At 35.4% G+C, this 18,824-nt stretch overlaps 1 protein-coding gene across 3 annotated transcripts in view; it reads left to right on the top strand.

Moving 5' to 3' along the window:
* Nucleotides 1–2,901: 2,901 nt before the first annotated feature.
* The window catches only part of LOC145680456 (TNF receptor-associated factor 6-like), a 71,800-nt gene continuing 55,877 nt past the window's right edge, over nt 2,902–18,824 (top strand). Inside the window, exons 1-2 of one of the 3 annotated variants that reach the window (XM_081751005.1) lie at nt 3,014–3,304; nt 13,966–14,129. In XM_081751005.1, coding sequence (XP_081607131.1) covers nt 3,302–3,304; nt 13,966–14,129 — 167 coding nt within the window. In that variant the 5' untranslated portion in view covers nt 3,014–3,301. Of the gene's footprint in view, nt 3,305–13,965; nt 14,130–18,824 lie in introns of all 3 variants that reach the window. The other 2 variants (XM_081751006.1, XM_081751007.1) reach the window with 2 other exon arrangements.

An 18,824-nucleotide genomic window follows, 5' to 3' on the forward strand; every position in this document is an offset into this window, starting at 1 on the left:
GCACTTCGATATTCTTTGGGTCAGATGAAGGACTTCATGCTGCTATGGGATGTGACACTACTTCAGCTCTGTATTGAAAAGAGGGAAAGCCAAAGATTCCATAATCTTATGAATGATTCAGAACTACGAACGAAAGTTACTATTTTTAACGAAGAACAATCATCACCGAATGATATTGCAGAGGATGGAGAAAAGTTTCTTTGTGTAGTATACAGTGGAAAAGTTACTGATGACCTGAACTAGTTGCGGTGCGAGCTCTAATTGAAAACTATAGTGAAACAGAGTGTTACAAGTAGAAATTTCAATCTAGCTACTTTTCCACCTACCTCAGGCTCAGCAAGACAACATCATTAAGAATTTTCTTACAAGTTCAACAGTGAAAGGGAGTAAATCTACATTCCACTCAATGGTGATCTAAATATTACAATGTAAAGTTAATTCCAACAACAACTGCGAAAGAACCTGCTCCATGAAATCTTATTTTCCTATTATCTTGTAACTGTATAAAAGGATGTAATAATAACAATTATGAATGCAGAAAAGTGGACTTCAGTTTTCTAACATGTATGTATACTCCATAGGATATGATTCCAGTTCTAGTTACCTCCCTTACGGGAGATTTATATAAAGGAGGTCCCGGCCTCAGAGCCCTGTGAACTGTTTCACTAATTTTGCTTTAAATGAAAATTGTTTGAAATAAGATTATGTAGTAAGATGGCTCGTGTCAAAATGGCCGAATTAGCCTGTTTTAATTATAATTGTTTTCACCTGTTAATGCAATAAGGAAGGATAAGCGACGCATGAACATATTGAAATTGAAGCACAGTATATTAAAATTGTAACAAATAACAAAATTGTCAAAAATATTGAAATGTAAATAGTAAAAATTAAAAAAAAAAAAAAAAAAAAACAGAGCAAAGCTTCCCAATACTTAGTGTTTATAGCGCCATCATTCAACTGTCTAGGATATGGTTGCAGTAACGGTTTGACTCCAATAAATGAAGACAATATAGAAGATCCTTCCTTGCAGTATATGTTGACTTTTATAATTCACACAAAATCATACACATATTTCCATACAAAAATTTACACACAATATTCCTTATTTTGCTTTCTGTTGTATGCTGTAATCAACAAATATAATTTCCATAAAATATATACGGTGTTTGTGTAGACTAGCGTAGTTACTTTGTTATTGTTATGGAAGAAAGATATTTTTCCGTTAAATTTTAATTTACCAAGTGAACAGTTAAAAAAATTTGTTTATTTGCAGAAATGCACTTTAATCATTGTACTTTCATATTTATTTGTCATTGAACTATATAGAAACAAGAAAAAATACTCTTTTAGGACAATAACGGACATATTTTTGTATGGCAACGATAGGTAAGAAGGAAATAACTATTATCTAGAAATTGACAAAAAGAACGAAGTTTCAACCTTAATTCTGTAGTAAGATACTGCTGTCTAAGTGTTACATTGGCCTCTTCATCTGGACGCCATATTGAATCCAAAATGGCGGACTTAGTGACCACATTTAGGTCATCTGACTAAATATTTTTATGCTCTAAGAACCTTAACCCGTAAGTGCTCGCGTGGGGGTCTCCTGGACCCCCAGCAAGTTTCCTTACTGGTTTTCTTGAAAATGGAGAACGACATAACTTCCATCGTTTTAAAGCTACGAGTATGCTCTATCACGTTTATTTCGAGGCATTTTTTAATATCTCTGTTAGTTTCTAAGTTATATGCCAATAAAAGATCATTGTAAAATGTGAATAACTATATTCTTTAGGTAATGTCCATCATTTCTCAATATTGATGCAATACATAGAATAATGCATACATGCATTCGTTAGTCTATACTATTATCTTGAAACTGACGCAAGAACGAAGTTTCCAGTTTAATTCTGTGAGTAGATATTGTCATTTAAATGTAAGTCGATGTTTCGGTCTGGTCGCCATATTGAATCCAAGATGGCGGATTTTCCCAAGGTGGGAGAAGATGGTAATTTTCAGGATATATTCTGGAAAGCATACTGAACCTAACCCAAGTGATTTCGCTTTGTTATTATTTTTGTCCACGTTCGAGCCTAAATGCAGTGGACTAGTGGGGGAGGGAGATCATACTGACGTAGGCATATATGTGAATTATTTAGTTGTTAAAAATAACAAAAATAAAATAAAATTTCAACTAAAGAAGTTCTTTGAAGATAACAAAAGCCGCCAGGACATATTGCCAATGAATAAATTGTTCTTAAAAAAATGACACAACACCAACAGACAAAACGTGTGAAAGGGAACATCGTTCCTTGAATGAGCTAAAACAGGCGGAAAACCACGAAACATCTTGAGAAATTAAAAAAAAAAAAAATAGCTTACCACAGGGAGGGGTTAAATCTGTTTACGTTTGCTTAACTAAGGGGGGTTTACTAAAATGACTAAAAATGTGATTACGTAATACTTGAACAATTCTATCTAATGGAAGAAAGTAAATTAGTATAGAACACTTCTCTTCATTTTAAGCATTTCAGAGATTTTCGTAATTTAGTAGCGTCCCGGATTATTTTTGAAATATGGCAACCCTACTTACACCACAGGCCAGAAACCTTGAGTATTTGCCTCGAATACGAATCTATGGAATTTTTATTTTCTCAAGATTACTTTTGAGGATAGGTGCTTGGTTAGAACAGTTGATTGATCACTATGACAATGAAGTTAATAAAGTTTGAAACAATTAACCTGTTATTTTGTTTAATGTAAACCATTGTTATTACAATGTATTACCTCTTCAAACGTAGGCTAGATAGAATACTAATTAATTTAACGTCCAATTTATGTATTTTGTGTGTTATGCACGTACGACTAAAATAATAAAGTTTTAAATTTATGAAATGTGATAACTACTACAAATATTTAAAAAGAGGAATGTTAAAAAGAAAAATAAATTCATTACACTCCAAGACTGATTTCAAGAAGCTATACTGAAAAAGAAAATTCTTTGTATCCTTCACCACACAAAACAAACGCTGATCGTTGAATCTTATACTCTATTCGAAGCAAATACTTGCTATTGGTAACAATATTAGATGCTACTGGCAACATACTTATCGCTGAAAAGTGTGTATGGATTTAGAAATACTTTGAAACGGTCACGAAAAACGCATGACGTAATTTCATTGGCATGAGACTTTCTATTGGCTAATATCGAAGCGGAAGGTGCAAGACAACAAGGAAGCAAGAGCAGAAGCAATCTGCAATGATAGGGATAAGCGACGAAAGAAAAAATTAAAAAATAGGTATCATGGTAAGTAGGAATTTACAGAACGTTGGAAGAGTAAAATCCAGAAGTAAATTTGAGATATTTAGAGCGTGTTCTGGTATTCTAACTTTCATAGATCAGCAACCTGTGCCTTTCATACTTGTGTGCTGTAGCGACATACATGATTTGAATGTGGATGAAATTACAGTGCATTTTATAGAATTTAACTTTGCTGGCAGTTTTACTTTATGAAGACTTCAGTAAAAGTATATAAAATGCTCTCGACAAAATTACAGTTTTGGGTAATAGTATACAACAGTGCCTCATGATCTGTGCGCGTGGATACTTCCTACTGTTGCACTACGTATAAAAATGATTTTATTACATTTAGAAGTAGTAAGAAGCATCCACGTGCACGTGACATGCGATATGTGTTTCAAATCCCCCACATATACTCATACACTACGTACAAGGGCACATTATTATTCTTCGCATACCATGAAACACAACGAAACGCAACGCAAACCGACGTACATTTTATTTTATATTACTCAGTAATTAAATGAAAGTCGCATTTTTACCTCATTTTCAAGTTCCTATATCCTCAATGAATAATCCTTAAAAGACTGCACTTCGTGAGTCCTCGCTAAATGATGAGGCACTCTCGTATACTATATCCCAGTTTTGTTGAAATCGTCTCTATACTCCTTAATACATCTATCTACAGCACTCATTCCCGTTCAGGTGAAGTTGAGGGGAGCTCTCATGAATTACGAATTGCCACAATTTTACTATCTGTCCCGTAGTATTTTAATTGTGCATGAAGAAAAATACCGTGACTTTAAATTAGGATGGGTAGCATTGTACATAAATTTAAAAGAATACACTATTTGATGTTCGAGTTGTTTGAGACAGACAGAACTAGCTCCGTAGAAATTACTTCTGATTTCTGGCATGAATTCAGACACAGTAAAATGCATGTATTACTATAGCATACGTTTTAGGATATATTCCACAGATATGAGGGACAACGTTTAACGTAACAAATTGCTTGAAAATATAATTTCTTACCGTTTGGTACTCTTACATAAATCCCGGAGGGGTCACACAAACATAAGTCGTAAAAAGTACAGTACAAAGAACACCAACTAGCCTCTTATGTTGCCACTTAAGAAACACAAGTTGCATCTGACCGAGTTAGCGCAGAGGCGTATCAGGTGGACCCGCATGATAGCAAGGTTCTAGAACACAGGTCCCCCTTCCTATTTAGGTGTAATAATGACCGAAAACAACGGACCCTGCGGGGCTCTAACCCGCCGTCACTCGCTCACGCTCGTTCAGCAATACCATGTGAATTAAATATTAAACTTGGTAAATGTTTGGCAGACGGGTTCGAGAACTACGTAAAAAACAAAATTTACGGGAGAAATGGAAGATACAAATACTTAGACCTAACATACCCTAACCAAATCTAACCCAACATAAACTAACCTAATATTAACAGAAATATGCGAAATTTATCATTTTTTTCTGAAATTATGCTCTACTCCTACATAATAATGTCTAACCTAACCTAACCTGAACTAACCTAATGTGCACAGAAACTATCGAAATTGTACCTCAATTTTTGAAATATATATATATATATATATATATATATATATATATATATATATATATATATAGGGCTGATATTTTGTATCTCCCCCAATCTTGCACATGTAAGATTTACAATGTGTTACTTTACAAAATATAGCTGACCTAGGGACAGCTAGCGAAGGGAGTTAGAAGCCCCCGGGGCCCTTGTACTTATATCTTTATCACAATTTAGACAAAAACAAGGTACTCCGTTCTGGAACCATGAAAGGAGTTGGGGAAGATTCGAAATGCTATCCAAAAGTTGTTGGACCCCGTCTGCTGAACATTGTCCTTAAACTTTGGTAGAGAAAGGAACCAACCTAGCTACTAACTTATATGGGGGGACCTGCTCTCTAGAACCTTCCCCCGCAAGATTATGCGTCCGTAGGTAACAGACGCGTTAGCGATGGCGAGTATATACGTAAACAATGATGTTGCGAAACGTATAAGTCAGGTTTATGCATGCCACTCGAAATAATTGTTGAAAAAAAAATAATTCTTTCACTATTTTCCTTCCAAAACATTTCCACTGAGCTACGTAAGCATACCACATGTAACATAGCTGAAATTTAAAGGGGACACTGGAAGTAATTGGGTAGTAATTGTTTAAAAATTACACTGCGAGAAACAAACCAACTTGTGCTAGGTGGTAACTAAAAAGCATGAATGCTATCTAACCGACCAGGACAGAGCGAAGTTGGTGGGTATGCGCTTATGCAAAGTTATGACAGCACGTTTTTTTTTTTTTTTTACAATGATACGAGTTCCAATTCATATCCACTCACTTATTTTAACCGTCGTAAAGCACTTATTAATTATTTTACACTTATTTTTATTATCGCTATTTTTGCTGTAAGTGATACCCCTTATGCACTCTAGATCTTTATTAAACGATTAGTAATTACGAAAACACGCATCTACCTGTGCTAGGTGATCATTGCAAGCATGAGTTTGGTTTTTAGAACAGGTTAAGTTATTGGTTGTATGTTGCATTTTGCGAAGGAGGAAGGTCACTGGAAATGAAAACTGCGGTAGTCCAGTAGAAGGAATGAGGAGAAATGCGATGAAAATACTGACTTAACTCATTAATAAGATCTACCTGAGTAAAGAATGACCTAAGTATTATCCGAGAAAAGCAAGCAAAGGGTATCCAATTTTGTTAACAACACTCCGTTTCCTTTGATATATTACAAAGTACATTTTTAAATGAACGCAGTGGTTCGAAGTTTGGTATTTTAGTCATTCATTTTTATGCTGTACCTCCTACGATACTAGTCGTATTACTACAGAATTCTGGCTATTTACGAAAAAATGTATTATAGCGTACATTGTATGATGAGATTGGTCATTTTTCCTCATTACATTTTAAGATATTAGGGTTCTATACTCAGATTTGAGGATCGAATTGTGGAAAGTTTTGAATTCCGGGTTTTTGTCCGGGATACTGGGATCTGTTAGTGTACTGAATATGATATATTTTTAATACCTATTATGTGGGCTACCATTTTTTTTTCTTTCTTTTTGATTAGTTCCGGAGCCTTCAAAGCAGTGTGTACGAAATAGAATGGTCTTTTTATTGATATATCGATATCACGAAATCTAAGCAGAATGGGCCCACGGTTTATATACCTGTTTGTTTATCATGATCCTATATATATATAGTATTGATTTTTCATAAACAAATTTAGAAGGCTACAGCACGAGAACTTGGACACATGTTTCGAAAAGAAATGACACCACTTTAATCAGTAAATTATTCAGATTTTTTTGAAGAAAGAAAAAAAAAATTCTTACATTCTCCTGAATTTTAACATCTAAAACTATCAAGGTAACCACCTTACCTGAATTGATATAGACTATGCCATCCATCACTGTTTCTTAGTTGCTCATGTACTCATGATTATTAGTATAATGTGATAATAATAATACCATAATTTTCTGTTTCTCTCTTTACTAAAGACTTCTTAACAATTATAGATAAATAAAACAAATTTCTGTATTTTAGTGAATTTTTGTAAAGTGTGGATTTTCAAGTGCATTTTCGTAACTGCCGTTAAGTGTGGATCCCGCTAACGTGTAGCCTAACATCTTATATAGCGCCCGTGCTGGAGCGTTACAATTTAAAATAGTAATGGAAATGGTTTTATTGGGTTTTTGAATAAAGAAATCAAACATGTCAAAATACGTTAAAGTTTGTAAATAACTCATTTTGTATTATCAGACAGAAAAGAAAACTGTGCTTACCGCTGCGTGCGTACCATCTGGATAACAGTTTTAGTATTGTTTCGCTACCTTTTCTAAATCTTACTACCGCAAAATTAGATGTATAGTGGCCTCTTACATCTTTTGATGAATTTAGATTGCTCTGTAAACCCTTCCACTTGCAATCACACTTATGTATGATCCTGCTAAGCCCAAGTGATTGTGATGGAGGGTTGGCAAAAACCATGGTTTTTATTGAAAAAAAAAAACATTTTTTTGAGGGGTTAAATAATTTGCTCTATGTATTTATATTACACATGGCAAGAAATAAGTTTGTTTTGCCTTGGTCGTATTATGCAACAACCAGGTTATGCTGGAAGGTGTGACATAAGCTTAAAGCGGAATTCAAACCGCTTCTCGGCGTACATACGAGAGAAATTGCCCTCCATTTGAACTCGAAACCGGGACTAATGGGCCATAAATGTGATACGTGTGCCGACTCACTCACGAAGGACTCCTGATATTAAAAAAAAAAAGAAGAAATACTGATATTTACGTACTTGTTAATATAATTGTCAAGAGTCATTTCAGAAGAACAAAAAGATAAACAGTTTCACAAGTGAAGCCATTATACAGAATTACACATGAACAATTTCAAAATACTGCGGAGTAGAGAAGACTAATTCAGTCCCAAGTTAATTCACTAAGATTTTTATTAGTCCAAGTTAAAGAAATACGACGACTTAATTTGCATATCAGTAAGAAAAGTGAATAAAGATATGAATTATGTGAGTCTACTTTTGCTCTGACCCATTTATACATAAATAGATACCAAAGATATTTCTGATTTCAATAAATGCCTCTCATGGGGTTTGTATGATCCTCCCCCCAGAAAGTACGGCATTTCGATGTATTTTATCGATAGTAATCATTATTAAAACGAAACAATATTTAAAATTTTTCTTTGATTGCAATTGCATAACAATAATAAACTATAAAAAAAATCACAAAACATTCATTAAAAAAAAAAAAAAAAAGAAGTTGCTTTTGTAGTATAATCTCTGGGAGAATTTAGGTCTGAATATAATACAAATAATATACAGGAGTGAAATGTGATAACATACAAATGTGTGAACAGGTCTTCTCGGGCTAGCAGCCAGGTAAATACTGTTATATCTTGCGACGTTTCGAGGTATTTGCCAGGTACAACATCAGGACAATACACAAGCCTCCAGCAGAAATAAAAAACTTAATACGATCAACCAAAGACGACCTGGCCTCCGAACTCCTGGAGTTTACCGCATTCCATGTGAATGTGGTAAGTCATATATTGGACAAACAGGACGAACCATTGAAGCCAGATGCAAAGAACACAACAGTTACATCAGACTAAACCAACCAGAAAAATCCGGACTGGCTGAACATAGCATCAAACAGCAACATAAGATTTTGTTCACAGATGCTGAAATAATAGCACAATGCTCAAGAGTTTGGGACAGGAGGATAAAAGAAGCCGTTTCAATCACACAAGAAAAAACGAACCTTAACAGAGACACAGGATTCCAACTGACTAAAACATGGACGCCAATCATATCCCGCCATTTCAAGCACCAATCAGAAGCCGCCATTTCAACCACCAATCAGAAGAGTCCAATCATACATACATGAGTATATATATTCCATACACTCCATTGCACCATCATATTCGCCTGAAGATAAGGACGATGCCAGCCCTCGAAACGTCGCAAGATATAACAGTATTTACCTGTCTGCTAGCCCGAGAAGACCTGTTCACAATACGTCGCCAGGAAAGCTTCAATAGATACACAAATGTGTGTTCATCAAGATTTTACGAACACTTACACTTTTACGAACATTTTTCGTTTTTTGATTTAAACTAGTTTTTTTTTTTTTTTTTTTTTTTTTTAAACCGCTGGTTTAAACCAGCCAACCCTGTTGTGATGTATACCAATTCAACACTGATACTGAAATTTCGTGAAGATATTAATAAGAGATATAATATACAACACTTTTAAACTACTTATATTTTCACCACGTCTGACAACATTACTTACGTTAGTTGTCACATAATAGCTGTGTTTATATTCTGGTTGTTGCTAACCTATTTCAATAAATGATAGTGAAAGTGAACAGTTAGCTAAATGAAATCTAACTGGTGACCAAGGTGCATAAGGTTAAGTTTTACACTATCAGACAGAATACACTCACTTATGTGATAGCCGTATTATTAACCGGATATATTACTAAACACAACATGAAATTAAAATATACCACTAATGATCAGGACTAAAATGGGACCTTTGCACTCTGGTAAATCCAGATCAGCTGAAAAGTAATCTCAGTCGACGTAGTTGATTTATACATTTCCATATCTTTGAGTTTCAGAAATTTAATACATGAATTGGTTGGGAGATAGTAGGTTTAGTGACCTTTTATGTTGAAACAAACGAACTGCGGTTGGTCTGTTGTTGTGAGCGATTTCTCGGAAATTTTCAGCTCGTATGCTTTGTATTACTAACCACCTATGCAGCTTTTCCTTGCATCATAGCTAGTTTTAAGACTGGTATGATTCACGTTCTTAGGCTGCACGCCCGTGGTATGTTTGTGCTTACGATTATCGCGGACGAACTTACGTTGTCATCTTTTGATTTGCTATTCCACCTTGTCTGTTGACTCCTCCAAGACTGTACTTTGGCTATAGTCACACGCCAAATAGCACACAAGTACCCAGGAATACCAGCAAGAGTTTCGAGGTTGCTAGGACAATGTCTAATTTTAATGTGTCTTATAGGGACGGTTTCAATGACTAGAATTCTGTTGGCTGTTTTTTCATCACGGATGAGGACAGTTCAGAATTTAATCTGTATCCCCTGTATTCATTCGTTGTTAATTCCTGAACTTACAGTTAAGCTTGCTCTCGACCGTGGGCTTCATGTTTCAGTACATTTTGTGCTTATCTGGACTAAAGCGCTGTTAGAAGCATGCAGAATGTCTTTTGTAATCACACTCACGTTCAAAACATTCAAGTTAGATGCCATCGGCTACAACAGGGCTGTGTTATCGTTGCCTAGACATGTCAGTATCCACAAAACGAACGTGTTAGCACAACATTCAAGCACACCACGTTGATGTATGTGCCTGTAGCTCTTTTCCCTTACTCCTATCTTTGTAACTGGTTTGTGCAACGAATGAGGCTTCATTGGCAAGCGGACTGGAACCATGCCCAGGGTAACATGCCAGATTTTGTCCAGCCCATTTTAGGTATGGTAATTGGTATATATCGTCACGTTCTGGTTGCCAAGTTGAAGTGATCCTGGTATGATTGCATACTGGACACTCATCTATTTGGTCTAGGAATTAATTCGTGCGGGTGGACAAGAGATGGCGCAACGAACGGAGCGTCCCACAGTTCCGTGTATCCACACATGTGTTGCAAACTCCTGTCATCGCGTATCGTTCGTAGCATAGGGCAGTGGATTAAAGGGTCAACAACACCAGTTTGTAGTTAAGTGAACATGGCGCAATTTGTGCCTGATAAAGTGTTTTTGCGGGGTGTCCTGCTGCATTACTTTAACATGCAGAAAAGTGCGACTGAAAGTCATCGTATTTTGGTGGAAGTGTATGGTGACCATGCTCTAGCTGAGCGAACGTGTCAGAAGTGGTTTGCATGGTTTAGAAGTGGTGATTTCGGCTTGGCAGACCAAGAGCGAGCTGGACAGCCAAAAAAATTTCAAGACGAAGAATTGACAGCATTGCTCGAGCAGGATTCGTGTCAAACGCAGGAACAACTTGCAGCAGCATTAGGCATTGATCAAACAACAGTCTCCAAACGCTTGAAAGCCATGGGAATGATTCAAAAGATGTCACATTGGGTTCCACATGAATTGAAAGACAGAGACGTTGAAAGACGAAAAACCATTGGCGAATTGCTGCTTCAACGACAGAGCAGAAAGGGGTTTCTGCATCGAATTATTACGGGTGATGAGAAATGGATCCATTACGAGAACCCTAAACGAAAAAAGGCCTGGGTGAAACCAGGTGAACCAGGTCCATCACAACCAAAACGAGATATTCACTGTGCAAAAGTTATGCTGTGCATATGGTGGGATATGAAAGGTGTGGTGTACTATGAGCTGCTGCAACCGGGTGAAACTATGAATGGAGAACGTTGTCGAAGACAATTAATGCGTTTGAAGCAAGCTCTGGCCAGAACACGACCAGAATGGGAGAACAGACATGATAAATTTATTGTTCAACATGATAACGCTCGCCCACATGTCGCAAAACCGGTCAAAACCTATTTAGAAAATGTCGGATGGGAAGTTTTACCCCACCCGCCGTATTCACCAGACGTTGCTCCTTCGGACTACTACTTGTTCGATTGCATGAACAATGATTTGATTGGACAGCGGTTTACTTCTTCAGAAGATATCGAAACATGGGTCTCTGACTGGATCGCTTCCAAGGATGAGGACTTCTTTCGCCACGGAATCCGTACATTGCCCGACAGATGGGCGAAAGTGGTGGCTAGCGATGGACAATATTTTTCTTAAGATATTTATGTATTTTGTGTTTGTACTACAGCTTCAATGTGTGCGTACCAACCGCACGAATTAATTCCTAGACCAAATACCTCATTCCTTCTTAGTCCATGAAGGCAACTTCCCTTAGTGTGAAACTTGTATCATCCTTCTGAGTGTTCGGAACATTTTTATAGAATACTTAGCGCTCAGAGATTATTCAGCTCAGGTGTACCTACCAACCTTAGTCGTGTTTTGCAGTATAACGATATTTTTAGTGAGTGCATTCTCGTTTTCATTTATGTGATTGACATAGTTGATGTTCTGAGATTTTCTTGTTTGTCCAAGTTTTGTTTTTAATATTATTGCTTGTTCTTGGTCTTGTTCCCTATGTTATTAAGTTAATTTGTTCCGTGCCCTTTTTATCTTTCACTATTTATGTTATTATATATTTTATTGAAGCTACATTTCCTGTTTTTTTCTTTTAGCTGATATCCACTATTTTTGTTGTTACTTTTGTGTTCTGATCATTGTCAGTTCTAGGCCATTAGTCAATATAGTACGCGGAAAAATAACCACGGAGCTGATATTTCCATTTTAATCCCCAATCAGTCAAATTAGCACCATCACACAAATATTACAAGTAGACGGAAACGTTATTTAAATAGCTATCACAAAATGATTGAAGAAAATACTGCATTTGCAGCTAATTAGATTATAATTAGATTTGAAAAAGGTATCAGGATATACTGAAACCGTTATCCGTTAAAGTAGACCAGATACAGTGGTGAGTATAGCTTTTTCTTTTTGATGTCAAAGTATCATGACGTTGCGTTACGTAATCCCCAGATAATTGACTGTCTAATATTTAATACACTATTAATAGTATTGTTTCGGTGTTCTGTGACACCTTTCTCAGGAGATCTGATAACTCAGTAGCAAACGGTCTCATTTCTTAGAATTTTCTCTTGCACGATTTTGTTAATATGATAAGGTAAACTCCTTGCATTAGAATCCTCTTGTTTTGAACCTGCACTGTAGCAAGTTAAAGAAGTGTGTGCTGATCGAAGTTTAACGTAAGAAGGAATTCACAAACAGTTATAGTGCTATTCCTTATTAATGTAGTTGGTGTTTTTAGTAAATTATATAAATATTTATATTTTAATGTAAAAAAGTGAGCAGAATTTCTGCAAACTAGCACAGTATTACACAAATCTTCATAAAAAATCTGCAAAAGTCTTTCACAACAATAACAATATCAAAATATTAGAAAACTAGCGCATGGAATTTTTTACGTATTAACAAATAGTGTAAGAGGATATTCTGGGAAGTGAGATTGATTGGTAATAGATTACTCGATCTGCTGGAACACCGAAACAATACAGTTTATAGTATATCAAATATCAGACGCAATAAATGAAAGAGTACATTAACAAATTAGTTTAAACATCCGTCAATTAATATCCTTCAATAATTAATATTAATCCCTAGATAACTGCAGAGTACCTCTGACTTCAGACTGCTTTTTGGAGCTTAATGTAACTTCTTGAGGCCTTAGAGAGTGTTCGAAGATTAGTTTACTACTAACCTTTTTACGAAAATTCAGTAATGACCCTTTAAATTATTATGGAATACTTAATTGATACAGAATACTTAAGTTATATGGGATACTATTATACTAATACTTGTATTGTGGAAAATTATCGAATACTTAAGCTATAATTTAAGGGTGAGATTTTTCCCTTATTTTACATTATATACTTTTTCAATGTTCTTTCCATATCAATTAAAATCTTGAGTTGGGGAGCTCCGAAGACAATTATTCAGTATAAAATTATTACAGAACGTAGCCTTCAGGTCTGAGAATATAAGGGCACAGTATATTGTAGAGGAATGCATAAATAGTACGTTAACTGTATTACGAAAGGGATCTTCCGTTGGAAGGAATCGTTAAAAGAAATGTACTTTCTCCATTATGGCGATTGAATCCATCTCTGTAATTTCGTGAAGCACATTTATGTGTATTGGAGTAACTTCACAGCTTGAAATTTGTAATTGGTCTGAACCTCTGTTGAAAGTACTTGGTAATATATGCTAGTTTCCGCTTGTCTCAACTAAAACCGGAGTAAGAATCTTAAAAAATAATCTTAATATGGATTTGTGTAATAATAATTAATATTGATGTAGCATGCTATATTATTTTACTTGAAAAGAATCAGTTGTAATAATAATCATTTAGGTGCATATTTACGCTAATATTAACCATGACTATGTATTTGCTTAAAAGTTGGCTAACTCATGTCTTGTACTTTTGTCTAATTTCAGAATACACTTCCGGAATCCTCAACAATCGCTGTAGTAGTTCCCCGTCCTAAAGCAGAACTTGAGCATCGCTATGAGTGCCCAATTTGCTTAACATGTATGAAAAATCCTGCGCTCACAACTTGTGGGCATCGTTTCTGCATGGAATGCATAACAAAGTGTCTGAAGTATGTAGTGGTATTGCTTTGCTCGTTTATTTCTTCTATATCGCATAGCATGTTCTATTCTCATTTATCTCTGGTTAATACAATAATGATTAAAAGATAACAAGTTCATCTTACTATATCTTCTGCTTAATCCATAGAAAGTATGTTGCCATACGGTATATTGGAAAGTAGCTACAATGGACAGAGGTATCGATAAGAGTCGCGCTTTCAAGTGCAATGCATGGCTTTTGAACGGAAGTTCTTTTGCATCCCAGGTGTATCCGAATGTAGAGAAATCAGGCATTTGAATTTAATTAAGTGAAAGTGTAAAATAACTGCACGTATTGAATTAAACATACACATCGTTGTGTTTACGCAAACTCGAATGATTGCCAGACTGGCAGAAGCTGGTACTTTGATCTCTCGTTTTCAATGTTGATACATTGCAATTTTGAGCTACAAGTAGCAATTTTTGTTGCTGAGAAGGGACGGGAAACGAGAGATCAAGATACCAGGTTTTGAAATGAGTTTTCTTTTTATTATTATTATTATTATTATTATTATTATTATTATTATTTTTAAATAGGGACATCAAAAGTTCCGTTACAAAGTTAGCGATGAAATATGGAAACAGTTGTAAAGCTAATTTAATAATATTTGGATGTGAGGAATTTAAAGGTATTGCCAAGGCAGAGTATCAATAACTTCTGGAAATGCCTATTTCTGGCCTTCGCACAGGCAGGCCTTAAGTCTTTGAGGCCAGTAATCAATCGTGGCAGGCACGATCTCTGTCGGAAAACCCTTTACTGTTGTGGGAGAAAAAAGCACGCTTGAGATTCTCAATGTTTAGATGACTCTTCCTGCAGACACTGCCCTCAGGGATGGACACAACCTGTGCTGTGGGTTGAGATTTGGGCTACTAAAGAGCTAGCCTGCTAGTGAAATACAGTCAAACACAGTACCCTGAGGGCACTTCTGTGTTATCCTTGGTTTGTGGGGAGGTACGATGGTTCAGTGGTAGAGTGCTCACATCTAGTGCGAGTGGTCTGTAATTCGATCCTCGCCTGCACGAATTTGTGGTGGACAACTAGTGGGTTTTTTCGGAATTCCCCCGTTTCTTCCCATATTCTTATTCCACTAATTCTTTCATAATCATTCACTTTCATTAATCACCCGTATCCTTTAGCCGAAAAGATAACTATGGGACGTAAAATTAGTTTTTTTCTTTCTTCTTTCTGGGCAGGTGCTGAATCCTGCTGGAAGCTCCACAGCTCATTATGGAACATGGTGATGGTCAAGGACTTTGCAACAAGTTCTAACTCTGTTTCTTGGCCGATATTTAATACCATTTTTACAGAAGTGGAGCTGAGTTGCGCCATTGTACGACACACCCAACCAAAATATCATTTAAGCGCAGGGTGGATTGATTTAAATTAGTCTGATTTAAATCACTTGATTTTTTAAATAAAAATCATTGATTTAAATCAAATTCCGAAATAAATTAATTTAAAGTGAAAATAAGTAAAATCCAGCCTCTGTTGTGTTATTTCAATTATGGAAGATAATCATAATACAATAAGATGCAAATGTATGTACAACACAGTATGAAAACGAGTGTTTTATGCAGAGGATGATTAGGGAAAATTCCGTTTTGAACGGGTAACGTAGGAATTATGCTTCATCGTAACATAAGGTTTTTAAATCGTTAACTATTCCAACGAGAAAATCACCATGGACATTTAAGACGAAAATTCTTTTGTGTACGCGTCTGTTTCTTTGTTCCCAGATAATAAGGGGTATTTATAAAGGGATCCGATTCCCTCTCCGAAACTTAAATCTTTTTTTAGATTTTATAACTAGATGAAATTTGCGTATTTTATATGTATTTCGTGCCGCAAGCTAGTTCTTTTTTGGTATGCCCCTGCCAAATATGAGTAACTTTTGTGAAAAGTCATGTTGATAAACGTCGCCGTACTTTTTCCTTAGTGCTTAAGAAACATTGATTGGGATTAGAGATGCAAAATAGCCGGCTTTTTTGAATTGATGTTTTTTTCCACATAAAAGCCGGCTTTTTAGGAAAAAACGGAAATTTTGGCTTTTTTCATTTTCGTGATTTTTCTGTCTAAATAGCTTTCTTATACTCTATAGTTAAACAAGATTTCATGACCTAAATGCCATATTTCCCTCTAGAATTCACCATCATGATGGATGGAGCACATGTTTTATGAATTAAACATTAAGTACGTAGTATTTGAGAACAATTTTATAGGCTATATAACTTTATTTTAACTTCTGAGTTATCGACATTTTTTTCGTCTTTAGATCATTTCATTTTTAGGTATTCGTGTTTTATTTCTTAGAGCTTAGTACCGTAGTTTCTAGCACATAGTTAAACTTATGTTTTTCAATATATCCGTCAGAGCATACTTTCACATTTCTGTTACACTGTAGCTGTGTAATGATGTAGCAATAATCTTCCGGATGCAACCTTGAATACCATTTTATACAAATAATCAGTACGGATTTCGAAAAGTAAGTGTTTTGGGAGGTTTTCTTCTTATTAATGGTTATTTATTTATTTATTTATTTTTTTCTAAAAAATACCTGATTGTCATTTGAGGGGAGATTGAAGTTTGAGTAAAGACGTAACTAAAATTTAGTTTGTTTTAGAAATTCCGTAATTTCGGAGAACAGGCTTCAGTCCAAAAGACACCCCCACCCTCACCCCTTTCGCAAATCCGTCATTGCTGGTAATTAGTAATAACAACAATTTAAAACATAAGAAATGAAATCAGTCAGGAATCACAGTATCGCACTATCTCTACGTTCACAGATGGAATTAAGAACTTTTGTTGGAATGGTCGAATGCGGGACTGATCCCGGATTTCTCAATAGAAGCGGAAAAGTTAACTACGGACTCATGTTTGTTGTGCTTGACTTAAATGTATTTCGTAGTTTATATATATATTTATATATATATATAAGGTAAAGTTCCGTAATGACATGTTGAATTCTTGTTAAAAATTCAGAAACCTTCAGGACTGGGTAAACCATGATAGTGGTTATATATTCCAGAGTCTTGGAAACCAAACGCTCAGATGAACAGTATTACGCATATGATCCATGAACAGAAAATTCAGTACTTTCCTGACTCAGTACTTCGTACAAGCTTAAGGAACAGTCAGTGCATTACAGAATTTGGGACTTTTACCGATTTTGCAGGTCCGAAGCACCTGATAGGTGGTAACAGATTATTACGTATTTAATAAATGAATAGAAAATACATTTTCAACAATTCTGTTCCATTTCAAAGAAGTTTCTGCAGGGGTAGCAAAGGCGGAAGCAAGAGGTGCATTAACAAATTAGGTGATTTTTGAGCGTCCCATACAAAGATTGCATTTTTTTTTCAGTCTTTTAAAGTAATACGTTGAATTGTAATAAAACTGATTATTTTTCATTGTTACTCTAGTACGAATGTTTATGAAAGTCTCGGAAGTCAGACATAATAAACTTATAGGCTACAACAGATTGACGAGAGAGTGATTTTTATTTATTTATTTAACAATCACCAGATGCAGCTCAGAGGCTATTTTATACTGGATATCTAACAACAACATGAAAAGGATTTGGGAAGGTATCGGTCAGGGCCTGTTTTAATATGTAGCATCCCGGCATTTGCCTGATAGGACTGAGGGAAATACTGGAAAACCCCAGTCAGGATGGTCGGCAACGGGAATCGAACCCATCACCTCCCAAATGCGAAGCCAACGTTGTACCACTTGAGCCACTTGATATACGTAATGAACAAAGAGAACAACATGTTATTTTTGAGAAGGCTACGGCGCCGAAACTTAAATTTGTTTCGTGCGTTTTTCAGTAAATATATTATTATCTTCCCGATGTGTTATTTGTTTGAACTCATACACACAGTACAATAAATTCTGTATGTCATGTAACAGTTTTTCCTTGTTTTTGTATTTTTAATTCACAATAAAAAATATTTCTTATAATGCATATGAAAGTTAAAACTTAACTGCAACTTATTATATACATAGATTAATTTTTTTGGGATTAATAATAAAAATGTGTTAAGAATTAAAATTGTTTGAAATATGTTTTCGAAATTCATGTTTATTTTCGATGTTTTGTATTATTATCTGTATCCACTACTACTTAAATTAGTTTTTGTATTGTAGAGAAGCGAAACAAAACCTGCTTTATCAATTTAAAGCAGAATTTGGAAAAAGCAAAGCAGAAAAAACAGTCCCCCCCCAAAAAAAAGTGCCCCCCCCACTGTTTCTTTCCGAACCCTTGCACATCTATTTGGGATTGAAATAAGTTAACGACTGGCAATCAATTCAAAATTCAATCCCAATACTTTCACTTAAATGGCATAATTAACATTTAATATTAATTCCTAATGTTTTATCTTCAGTTTGTGACTTGTATTACGCGAGAAGAAAGATTTGATTTAAATAAAAAAAAATCAACAAAAATGATTTTTTAAAGAAAATCAACAAAATCATTTTTTCCACCCTGTTCAAGTGTGATGGAGACTTCTCAGGATCCTTGGCGTTTTCGCATGAGCGCCCTGGGATGTACAGCAGTGGTTGCCAACCTTGTTTACCTGCCGCCTCCATTATAAACCTTGCATTCTTCACGCCTCTTCTCATTATTTTTGCTCGTTGGTCATTCGTGGTTTGTGGCTGACCCCTT

Source organism: Thermobia domestica, chromosome 3 (assembly GCF_964235325.1).
Source record: "Thermobia domestica chromosome 3, izTheDome1.hap1.1, whole genome shotgun sequence".
NCBI lineage: Eukaryota > Metazoa > Arthropoda > Insecta > Zygentoma > Lepismatidae > Thermobia > Thermobia domestica.